This window comes from Oncorhynchus gorbuscha, linkage group LG20 (genome assembly GCF_021184085.1).
Source record: "Oncorhynchus gorbuscha isolate QuinsamMale2020 ecotype Even-year linkage group LG20, OgorEven_v1.0, whole genome shotgun sequence".
Classification (NCBI taxonomy): Eukaryota; Metazoa; Chordata; class Actinopteri; order Salmoniformes; family Salmonidae; genus Oncorhynchus; species Oncorhynchus gorbuscha.
Window position 1 is genome coordinate 42,612,143 of NC_060192.1, and position 12,632 is coordinate 42,624,774.

The 12,632-nt window shown below is 48.2% G+C and overlaps 1 protein-coding gene across 1 annotated transcript; it reads right to left on the minus strand.

The window, feature by feature from the left end:
* Positions 1-2,292: 2,292 nt before the first annotated feature.
* Positions 2,293-12,005, minus strand: si:ch1073-15f19.2 (mucin-5AC). Its single transcript, XM_046317616.1, has 6 exons — positions 11,910-12,005; positions 11,705-11,820; positions 11,254-11,500; positions 3,902-4,651; positions 3,673-3,772; positions 2,293-2,805 (listed from the first exon to the last, which is right to left on the minus strand). The coding sequence occupies exons 1-6, from the start codon at positions 11,968-11,970 to the stop codon at positions 2,709-2,711; spliced, it is 1,371 nt and encodes a 456-aa protein (XP_046173572.1). The 5' UTR covers positions 11,971-12,005; the 3' UTR covers positions 2,293-2,708.
* Between the last annotated feature and the right edge of the window lie 627 nt (positions 12,006-12,632).

Consider the following 12,632-nt stretch of genomic DNA (forward strand, 5'->3'; position numbering starts at 1 on the left):
ATGTCCCGGTTCTGTTCTGGAGTGGGAACTCTCTCTAGTTCAGAGGAGAGAATGTCACGGTTCTGTTCCGGAGTGGGATGGGAACTCTCTCTAGTTCAGAGGAGAGAATGTCACGGTTCTGTTCCGGAGTGGGATGGGAACTCTCTCTAGTTCAGAGGAGCGAATGTCACGGTTCTGTTCCGGAGTGGGATGGGAACTCTCTCTAGTTCAGAGGAGAGAATGTCACGGTTCTGTTCCGGGGTGGGATCGGAAATCTCTCTAGTTCAGAGGAGAGAATGTCACGGTTCTGTTCCGGGGTGGGATGGGAACTCTCTCTAGTTCAGAGGAGAGAATGTCACGGTTCTGTTCCGGGGTGGGATGGGAACTCTCTCTAGTTCAGAGGAGAGAATGTCACGGTTCTGTTCCGGAGTGGGATGGGAACTCTCTCTAGTTCAGAGGAGAGAATGTCACGGTTCTGTTCCGGAGTGGGATGGGAACTCTCTCTAGTTCAGAGGAGAGAATGTCACGGTTCTGTTTCGGAGTGGGATGGGAACTCTCTCTAGTTCAGAGGAGAGAATGTCACGGTTCTGTTCCGGAGTGGGATGGGAACACTCTCTAGTTCAGAGGAGAGAATGTCACGGTTCTGTTCCGGAGTGGGATGGGAACTCTCTCTAGTTGAGAGGAGAGAATGTCACGGTTCTGTTCCGGAGTGGGATGGGAACTCTCTCTAGTTCAGAGGAGAGAATGTCACGGTTCTGTTCCGGAGTGGGATGGGAACTCTCTCTAGTTCAGAGGAGAGAATGTCACGGTTCTGTTCCGGAGTGGGATGGGAACTCTCTAGTTCAGAGGAGAGAATGTCACGGTTCTGTTCCGGAGTGGGATGGGAACTCTCTCTAGTTCAGAGGAGAGAATGTCACGGTTCTGTTCCGGAGTGGGATGGGAACTCTCTCTAGTTCAGAGGAGAGAATGTCCCGGTTCTGTTCTGGAGTGGGAACTCTCTCTAGTTCAGAGGAGAGAATGTCACGGTTCTGTTCCGCAGTGGGATGGGAACTCTCTCTAGTTCAGAGGAGAGAATGTCACGGTTCTGTTCCGGAGTGGGATGGGAACTCTCTCTAGTTCAGAGGAGAGAATGTCACGGTTCTGTTCCGGAGTGGGATGGGAACTCTCTCTAGTTCAGAGGAGAGAATGTCACGGTTCTGTTCGGAGTGGGATGGGAACTCTCTAGTTCAGAGGAGAGAATGTCACGGTTCTGTTCCGGAGTGGGATGGGAACTCTCTCTAGTTCAGAGGAGAGAATGTCACGGTTCTGTTCCGGGGTGGGATGGGAACTCTCTCTAGTTCAGAGGAGAGAATGTCACGGTTCTGTTCCGGGGTGGGATGGGAACTCTCTCTAGTTCAGAGGAGAGAATGTCACGGTTCTGTTCCGGAGTGGGATGGGAACTCTCTCTAGTTCAGAGGAGAGAATGTCACGGTTCTGTTCCGGAGTGGGATGGGAACTCTCTCTAGTTCAGAGGAGAGAATGTCACGGTTCTGTTTCGGAGTGGGATGGGAACTCTCTCTAGTTCAGAGGAGAGAATGTCACGGTTCTGTTCCGGAGTGGGATGGGAACACTCTCTAGTTCAGAGGAGAGAATGTCACGGTTCTGTTCCGGAGTGGGATGGGAACTCTCTCTAGTTGAGAGGAGAGAATGTCACGGTTCTGTTCCGGAGTGGGATGGGAACTCTCTCTAGTTCAGAGGAGAGAATGTCACGGTTCTGTTCCGGAGTGGGATGGGAACTCTCTCTAGTTCAGAGGAGAGAATGTCACGGTTCTGTTTCGGAGTGGGATGGGAACTCTCTCTAGTTCAGAGGAGAGAATGTCACGGTTCTGTTCCGGAGTGGGATGGGAACACTCTCTAGTTCAGAGGAGAGAATGTCACGGTTCTGTTCCGGAGTGGGATGGGAACTCTCTCTAGTTGAGAGGAGAGAATGTCACGGTTCTGTTCCGGAGTGGGATGGGAACTCTCTCTAGTTCAGAGGAGAGAATGTCACGGTTCTGTTCCGGAGTGGGATGGGAACTCTCTCTAGTTCAGAGGAGAGAATGTCACGGTTCTGTTCCGGAGTGGGATGGGAACTCTCTCTAGTTCAGAGGAGAGAATGTCACTGTTCTGTTCCGGAGTGGGATGGGAACTCTCTCTAGTTCAGAGGAGAGAATGTCACTGTTCTGGAGTGGGATGGGAACTCTCTCTCTGTTTTCCAGAATGTTTGTGTGCTGGTATAGTACATGAACTATTAACAGTCATGGTGTGAATACATTTGATTCAAAACTTCTCGAGTATGTTTAAGATATTTATTTAAACAGATTGGATACATTCAATTGCAATCTTAATTATTTCATCAAATATATCTGGTAAAAGAAAATATAACATTTACAAATGTAATAAAGAATATTTTGGTTTCCTTCATTCACACCAAAGTTTAACCATAAAGACATTTCTGTAACAAAAATCTTTGGTAAAAGCTCATTGAAAATCAAAACCGCATAGCAACATAACAGAAGAAAAGGCTTCAAAGTCCAGCTTTGTAAAGGGGCACCATTAAATCACACAGCATTGGCACAGAAAATGTATTACAGTAAAAGGCTCATTTATATTTCTGACATCAGAGGACGCGCATTTAGTATCACTATAAAATGAATGAGGACCAATGGAGGGTTTCATTAAACCATAAGACAAATACAACAGCTCCCCCTTCAGGTGAGGATGTCGGTCATGGGGACGTCATAAGCTCTCAAAGAGGAATACTTCACTGGAGGGGGAGGAGGCTTGAAGGGGGGAGGGAGGTCCATCCTGCAGAGAGAGAGAGGGGGAGGGAGAGAGTGGAGGGGCAAGAAGGGGAAGGGTCAGGGGGAGAGAGGGGAGGGGGAGAGAGGGGCGCGGAGGGGAGGAGGAGAGAGGGAGGGAGGGGGAGAGAGGGAGGGAGGGGGAGAGCAGAGAAGGATAGAGCGGGGAGAGAGTGGGGAGGGAGCGAGAGGGGGAGAGGGGAGGGAGGAGGAGAGAGGGAGGGAGGGAAGAGAGGGAGGGAGGGGAGAGAGGGAGGGAGGGGAGAGGGGGAGGGAGGGGAGAGAGGGAGGGAGAGAGAGCAGAGAAGGATAGAGAGGGAGAGAGGGGAGAGAGGGAGGGAGGGGAGAGGGGGAGAGAGGGGAGAGAGGGAGGGAGAGAGAGCAGAGAAGGATAGAGAGGGAGAGAGGGGAGAGAGGGAGGGAGGGGAGAGGGGGAGAGAGGGGAGAGAGGGAGGGAGAGAGAGCAGAGAAGGATAGAGAGGGAGAGAGGGGAGAGAGGGAGGGAGGGGAGAGGGGGAGAGAGGGGAGAGAGGGAGGGAGAGAGCAGAGAAGGATAGAGAGGAGAGAGGGGAGGAGGGAGCGAGAGGGAGAGAGAGGGAGGAGGAGAGAGGGAGGGAGAGGGAGAGAGGGAGGGAGGGGAGAGAGGGAGGGAGGGGGAGAGCAGAGAAGGATAGAGCGGGAGAGAGTGGGGAGGGAGCGAGAGGGGGAGAGGGGAGGGAGGAGGATAGAGGGAGGGAGGGGAGAGAGGGAGAGAGGGGAGGGAGGAGGAGAGAGAAAGAGGCAGATTGAAAGGCAGGTAGAAAAGAGAGATTAATTGATGTAAAAAAAATAAAAATAAATGGGGCAGCAGAGTCAGGACAGGAAACATGCTCACCTCTTCTGGATGATGTACCGTCTGTAGAGGAACCCTACCACGAGCAGCAGAGCCAGGACTGGAAGCAGCACCCACACCACCACGTACCTCTGACTGGGACCTGACAGGAATAATCATGACATCGGTATCCTCTGTAAATCATAATATTGTGAGGTTTTCTGTTTAAAAGTGGTCCAAATAGAACGACAATAAACCAATACAAACCAACCATCTCTGGCTGTGGTCCTACCTGTCTCTCCATGGGAGGGAGTGGAGGTGGAGGTGGTGGAGGTCCCCAGGGTGTGGTCTTCCTTCTCCCCATCCAGGGTGCTCTTCTCTGGGTTTAGCGGAGTGGACACTGGGCCTCCCTGACCACCAAAGCTGGAGGCCTCTGCTTCAGACTCGTTCCTCTGCCCACCATCGGATCGGACGCTCCATGGAGTGGGCTGATCTGATTGGACCTTGGGTGGATAGGTGGATCCTGATTGGACCGTGGATGGGACTCTGATTGGACTGTCTGTGGAGCTGTTGACCTCTGACCCCTTTGGTCCCGCCTCTGTGTTGACTGATCGGTGTGTATTGGAGTTGATTAGCTGGGTGACAGAGGTAGTCATAGTGATACTGGTGTTGACTTCCTGTACGGTAGAGGAGGTGAGGGTGTCTGGTGCAACGCTGAAGTTAGCTGTGGGGGTTGTAATCTCTCCTGGCCCTGTTAGGTCGCTTGTTACGTTGTTGCCGGTAACCGTAAGTTCAGTTGCGTTGTTGTCGGTAACTGTAGGTTCAGTTGCCTTGTTGTCGGTAACTGTAGGTTCAGTTGCGTTGTCGTCGGTAACTGTAGGTTCAGTTACGTTGTCGTCGGTAACTGTAGGTTCAGTTACGTTGTCGTCGTTAACCGTAGGTTCAGTTACGTTGTCGTCGGTAACCGTAGGTTCAGTTACGTTGTTGTCGGTAACTGTAGGTTCAGTTACATTGTTGCCGGGGGTCACAGTGACAGCAGGACCTGTTATGTAGGAAAGTAATGAGAGACAGAGAGAGAATCATCACTAATATCATAATGTCCCTCTAACTCTTCAACAACTACACATCCCAGGGTGCATTTGTGTCCGGAATGCCCCTTCAGGAAGCAGTAATTGAACAGTACTCCAACAGGTCCAGCAGAGGGCAGTCTATACCCTTCCGAGGGCTTTTGCTACAGTGATTAACATCTCACTCTCTTTTGGAACCTGTAGAGGCCTCAACGTTACGAACACATAGAAATATATTACATAGAACGCAAATTCCTCTCTGACATGGAATAATATAATAATAACAACAACATAATGTCTTTTAGCAAAAAATGCTTTTATCCAAAGCAATTTATGGCTGTGAGAGTATACCGTTATGTGGTGGCCCCAGCAGAAACTCACTATCCTGGTGTTGAAATGCACAATATTTTACCAACTGAGAAACATAGAGCTCTATCACTGCATGAATGCAGTAGCCGTGGTTCAGGGCATGCAGATAGAAATGTATAATATAGAACATAACTCTCTGACACTTCAGCTACTTTCATGACATTTCTATCTGCAATATTCAGTAGTAGTACATTGCAGAAGGCGATTACGTGCTGTACTGTAGCTGTGGTGTCGGTGTATGGCATTCAGGTAGACATGTATAATATAGAACATAATTCTCTGACATTTCAGCTCTATTCATGACATTTCTATCTGCAATATTCAGTAGTAGTACATTGCAGAAGGCGAGTACGTGCTGTACTGTAGCTGTGGTGTCGGTGTATGGCAGTCAGGTAGACATGTATAATATAGAACAGACGTAAATCACTGACTGAAAGGTGTCAGCTCTATTCATGGCTGTTCTATCTGCAACTTTCAGCTGCTGAAGGCGACCGTGTTGTAGCTTCTGTTGCTGTCGGCTGCTGGAGAGCAGGAAGCAGGAAGTGTGAAACTGTGTCCCAAATAGAACCCTATTCCCTATATAGTGCACTACTTTAGACAATAGCCCAATGGAACCCTATTCCCTATATAGTGCACTACTTTAGACCAGAGCCCTATGGCACCCTATTCCCTATATAGGGAAAGGGCTCCATTTGGGACACAAGCATGTGGTCCACATGTTGACGTCTGTTTATCTGAATGTGAAGAGATTTCAGTGTGTCAGTGATGACTCAACTAAACCACATTCATCAACACACACCACACAGGATGGAGAAAGAGAGACAGAGAGAGCGAGAGGGAGATGGAGACAGAGAGAAAGAGACGTGCAGATGTACATGTTTTCAGACAGTGAGTTGGAGAGAGACAGAGAGAGAGAGAGAAGAGACTGAGACAGATACAGAGACAGAGAGAGAGAGATACAGACAGATGTACATGTTTTCAGACAGTGAGATGGAGAGAGACAGAGAGAGAGAGAGAGAGAGAGAGAGAGAGAGAGAGAGAGAGAGAGAGAGAGAGAGAGAGAGAGAGAGAGAGAGGTACAGACAGATGTACATGTTTTCAGACAGTGAGATGGAGAGACAGAGAGAGAGAGAGAGAGACAAAGAGAGAGAGAGAGAGAGAGAGAAGAGACTGAGACAGATACAGAGACAGACAGAGAGAGAGAGAGAGAGAGAGAGAGAGGGAGAGAGAGAGAGAGAGAGAGAGAGAGAGAGAGAGAGGTACAGACAGATGTACATGTTTTCAGACAGTGAGTTGGAGAGAGACAGAGAGAGAGAGAGAGAGAAGAGACTGAGACAGATACAGAGACAGAGAGAGAGAGATACAGACAGATGTACATGTTTTCAGACAGTGAGATGGAGAGAGACAGAGAGAGAGAGAGAGAGAGAGAGAGAGAGAGAGAGAGAGGTACAGACAGATGTACATGTTTTCAGACAGTGAGATGGAGAGACAGAGAGAGAGAGAGAGAGAGACAGAGAGAGAGAGAGAGAGAGAGAGAAGAGACTGAGACAGATACAGAGATAGACAGAGAGAGAGAGAGAGAGAGAGAGAGAGAGAGAGGGAGAGAGAGAGAGAGAGAGAGAGGTACAGACAGATGTACATGTTTTCAGACAGTAAGATGCAGACAGAGAGAGACAGTGAGATGCAGACAGAGAGAGATGGTGAGATGCAGACAGAGAGAGACGATGAGATGCAGACAGAGAGAGACAGTGAGATGCATTCAGAGAGAGACGGTGAGATGCAGACAGAGAGAGACGGTGAGATGCAGACAGAGACGGTGAGATGCAGACGGTGCGATGCAGACAGTGAGATGCAGACAGAGTGATGCAGACAGTTAGATGCAGACAGTGAGATGCAGCCAGAGAGAGACGGTAAGATGCAGACAGTGAGATGCAGACAGTGAGATGCAGACAGAGAGATGCAGACAGTGAGATGCAGCCAGAGAGATATGGTGAGATGCAGACAGTGAGATGCAGACAGTGAGATGTAGACAGTGAGATGTAGACAGTGAGATGCAGACAGTGAGATGCAGACAGTGAGATGTAGACAGTGAGATGCAGACAGTGAGATGCAGCCAGAGAGATGCAGACAGTGAGATGCAGCCAGTGAGATGTAGACAGTGAGATGTAGACAGTGAGATGCAGACAGTGAGATGCAGACAGTGAGATGCAGACAGATAGATGCAGACAGTGAGATGCAGACAGATAGATGCAGACAGTGAGATGTAGACAGTGAGATGCAGACAGAGGGATACAGACAGTGAGATGCAGACAGTGAGATGCAGCCAGAGAGATATGGTGAGATGCAGACAGTGAGATGCAGACTGTGAGATGCAGACAGTGAGATGCAGACAGAGAGATGCAGACAGATAGATGCAGACAGTGAGATGCAGACAGAGAGATGCAGACAGAGAGATGCAGACAGAGAGATGCAGACAGATAGATGCAGACAGATAGATGCAGACAGTGAGATGCAGACAGATAGATGCAGACAGAGAGATGCAGACAGAGAGATGCAGACAGTGAGATGCAGACAGTGAGATGCAGACAGTGAGATGCAGACAGATAGATGCAGACAGAGAGATGCAGACAGATAGATGCAGACAGTGAGATGCAGACAGAGAGATGCAGACAGTGAGATGCAGACAGATAGATGCAGACAGATAGATGCAGACAGAGAGATGCAGACAGTGAGATGCAGACAGATAGATGCAGACAGAGAGATGCAGACAGATAGATGCAGACAGTGAGATGCAGACAGTGAGATGCAGACAGATAGATGCAGACAGTGAGATGCAGACAGATAGATGCAGACAGTGAGATGCAGACAGTGAGATGCAGACAGTGAGATGCAGACAGGTGGCTGTAAAAATTCCCTTCGGTGCATCTCAATAATGCAAGGAGCGTGTTCTCCTTGCCTCCTCTCCTTGTCTCCTTTCCTTCATCTGCACAGACCCAGAACAACTATAGATAAAAATATATTTTTTACCTTGTCTCATTTCCATCGCTTTAACATGCGAGAACACTTTAAACTCTAGTTATCTCTATCTTTTGTCAATGTTCCTGAGAGTCTCTGTTCCTGAGAGTCTATGTTCCTGAGAGTCTATGTTCCTGAGTGTCTCTGTTCCTGAGAGTCTCTGTTTCTGAGAGTCTCTGTTCCTGAGAGTCTCTGTTCCTGAGAGTCTCTGTTCCTGAGTCTTTGTTCCTGTGAGTCTCTGTTCCTGAGAGTCTCTGTTCCTGAGAGTCTCTGTTCCTCCACAATTCAGAGGTTAAATTCCTGCTTTTCGCAGATGACCTGTGCCTGCTGTCACCAACAGCACACAAACTACAGCAGAGCCTGGACCTGCTAGAGCAGTACTGCCAGACCTGGGCCCTGGCAGTAAATCCCAAAATACTAAAATAATGTTTTTCCAGAGAAGATCCAGATCTCAGGGAATTAGACCAAAGTTCTCAATTGGTACAAAATATATAGAGTACTGTGCACACTACAATTACTGAGGTTTAAATATATAGAGTACTGTGCACACTACAATTACTGAGGTTTAAATATATAGAGTACTGTACACACTACAATTACTGAGGTTTAAATATATAGAGTACTGTACACACTACAATTACTGAGGTTTAAATATATAGAGTACTGTGCACACTACAATTACTGAGGTTTAAATATATAGAGTACTGTACACACTACAATTACTGAGGTTTAAATATATAGAGTACTGTACACACTACAATTACTGAGGTTTAAATATATAGAGTACTGCACACACTACAATTACTGAGGTTTAAATATATAGAGTACTGCACACCCTACAATTACTGAGGTTTAAATTTAATCTCCACCGGACACCTTAAAGAGGCAATGAACTGAGAGAGAAAGCACGCAGGGCATTCTACACCATTAAGAACTAATTCAAATTGAAATACCTATTATAATTTAGCTAAAACTAATTGAATGTGTCATTGAACCAATTGCACTTTATGGCAGCGAGGTGTGGGGTCCACTTTATGGCAGTGAGGTGTGGGGTCCACTTTATGGCAGTGAGGTGTGGGGTCCACTTTATGGCAGTGAGGTGTGGGGTCCACTTTATGGCAGTGAGGTGTGGGGTCCACTTTATGGCAGCGAGGTGTGGGGTCCACTTTATGGCAGCGAGGTGTGGGGTCCACTTACAAAACAAGATTTCACCAAATGGGACAAACACCCCATTGAAACCCTGCATGCAGAGTTCTGTTATATTACCCTCCATGTCCAGAGGAAAACTACAAACACTGAATGCAGGACAGAATTACATCTAAAATACAGTGACCCCCCCTCTCATATCATCACCAAGCCCTACAATGCCTCTCATATCATTACCAAGCCCTGCAATGCCTCTCATATCATTACCAAGCCCTACAATGCCTCTCATATCATTACCAAGCCCTGCAATGCCTTTCATATCATTACCAAGCCCTGCAATGCCAAGAGCTGAGCAAAGAAAAGAGTCGCCTCATCCAGCTGGTCCTGGGGCTGAGTTCACTAACCTCTAACCTGAATCCTGACTGGTCCCAGGCTGCCCCTGAATCCTGACTGGTCCCAGGCTGCCCCTGACCTCTGACTGGTCCCAGGCTGCCCCTGACCCCTCCCAGGCTGGCCCTGACCCCTCCCAGGCTGCCCCTGACCCCTGACCTCTGTTACTTGTAATTGTTTTTCTAATGTCAGACAGGTACAGAGTAGAACAGTACAGAGATACTTTCAAACACACTACAGAGGATTAACTATAATATATATTCAACCATCTGCCCATAACGTCTACCCTCAGCCCATAACGTCTACCCTCAGCCCATACCTTCAACCATCAGCCCATACCTTCAACCCTCAGCCCATACCTTCAACCCTCAGCCCATACCTTCAACCATCAGCCCATACCTTCAACCCTCAGCCCATACCTTCAACTCTCAGCCCATAACGTCTACCCTCAGCCCACACCTTCAACTCTCAGCCCATAACGTCTACCCTCAGCCCACACCTTCAACTCTCAGCCCATACCTTCAACTCTCAGCCCACACCTTCAACCCTCAGCCCATACCTTCAACCCTCAGCCCATACCTTCAACCCTCAGACCATACCTTCAACCCTCAGCCCATACCTTCAACCCTCAGACCATACCTTCAACCCTCGGCCCACATCTTCAACCCTCAGCCCATACCTTCAACCCTCAGACCATACCTTCAACCCTCGGCCCATACTGTCAACCCTCAGCCCATACCTTCAACCCTCGGCCCATACTGTCAACCCTCAGCCCATACCTTCAACCCTCAGCCCACATCTTCAACCCTCAGCCCATACCTTCAACCCTCAGACCATACCTTCAACCCTCGGCCCATACTATCAACCCTCAGTCCATATCCTTCAACCATCAGCCCATTCCTTCAACCATCAGCTAATAACATCAAGCCTCAGCCCATACCTTCAACCCCATCCCATACCTTCAACCCTCAGCCAGTACCATCAACCTTCAGCCCATACCTTCAACTCTCAGCCCAAACCTTCAACCCTATGCCTATTCCTTCAACCATCAGCTAATAACATCAACCCTCAGCCCATACCTTCAACCCTCGGCCCATAGCTTCAACCCCAGCCAATTATTTTAACCCTCGACTCATACCCTCTACCCCAGCCCATACCTTCAACCATCAGCCTATACTTTCAACACTCAGCCCAAGCTGTCAACACTCAGCCCAAGCTGTCAACCCTCAGCTAATAACATCAACCCTCGGCCCATACCTTCAACTCTCAGCCAATACCTTCAACTCTCAGCCCATACCTTCAACCCTCAGCCCATACCTTCAACTCTCAGCCCATACCTTCAACCCTCAGCCCATACCTTCAACTCTCAGCCCATACTTTCAACCCTCAGCCCATACCTTCAACTCTCAGCCCATACCTTCAACCCTCAGCCCATACCTTCAACTCTCAGCCCATACCTTCAACCCTCAGCCCATACCTTCAACTCTCAGCCCATACCTTCAACTCTCAGCCCATACCTTCAACCCTCAGCCCATACCTTCAACTCTCAGCCCATACCTTCAACCCTCAGCCCATACCTTCAACTCTCAGCCCATACCTTCAACCCTCAGCTAATAACATCAACTCTCAGCCCATACCTTCAACCATCAGCCCATACCTTCAACTCTCAGCCGAGTGACTTTCCTGATGGACCCGTTGGGGTAGGTAGTGATGTCACAGATATAGCGCCCGCTGTCCCTAGCCTCTACATCCTTCAGAACCAGAGATGTGCCCATTAGCTTCTCCTTGTCCTTGTCCCACTCCACGTCCAGGGCGACGTTTGGCCAGACGAGGGTTTCACCAAAGCTAGGGTTAAACACTACCAGCTTGTAGTCCTCCAGCTCTCCTTTCTTCCTCCATTCTACCTAGAACATTGACATGTACATTTTAGTCAAATAGCAGAGACTCTTATCTAGAGCAACTTACAGTTAGTTCATTCATCTTAAGGTAGTTAGCTATAATACATTTTTTTAAAACAACATTTTATTAGACAGACGTCTTTCAGGACACTCATGGAATTCTAGTGCAATTAAATCAGTTGAAAAAAAAGAGAGAGAAAACACAGCTACCTGAGAGATGACGGGTTTACGTCCCTCCTTCACTTCTAGTAAACAGGGTAGAGTGATGTTCTGACCCTCTACAGCTCTCACTGACTCATGGTGGAACACGTCAACACCATGGACACCTGTCAATCAAATCGCACAACAACCTGAGAACAGCCTCCTTTACTCTGTCTACTCACAATCAGATGAAGAGTTGTGAATCCAGCCTTACCTTGAGAAATGGAGGAGAGAAGAAGAAGAGAGACGACAGTTCCCTTCAGAGTGGCAGCCATGTCTCGTCTGGTCTCTTCGCACCGGGGTTAGAGAAAGAGAGCGAGAGGAAGGATGAGAGGAAGGGAGAGAGAGACTGCCTCTCTCTCTCTCTTTCTCTTTCTCTTTCTCTTTCTCTCTCTCTCTCTCTCTCTCTCTCTCTCTCTCTCTCTCTCTCTCTCTCTCTCTCTCTCTCTCTCTCTCTCTCTCTCTCTCTCTCTCTCTCTCTCTCTCTCTCTCTCGCTCTGTCTCTCTCTCTCTCTCTCTCTCTCTCTCTCTCTCTCTCTCTCTCTCTCTCTCTCTCTCTCTCTCTCTCTCTCTCTCTCTCTCTCTCTCTCTCTCTCTCTCTCTCTCTATCTATCTATCTATCTATCTATCTATCTATCTATCTATCTATCTATCTATCTATCTCTCTCTCTCTCTCTCTCTCTCTCGGTGCATGCTGGGTGTTTTTGGAGTTTGAGTGTTTGGTGTGGAAAGCTCTATCCTAACTAACTTTCTTGATTCTTTTCTTTACATGTTATTTTCTATGGTGGAGGGTTAATGCAATATTTGTTTTTAGCGGTATCCAAAGTTTTTTTTTCAAAGTTAGGGTGGAAGAGGACAGAGTAACTTTCCTGGGGGTTGGAAGGTGTATGGCTTCTCAGCCTAGCGCGGAGGAGACGCTGTCGATACAGCATGGATT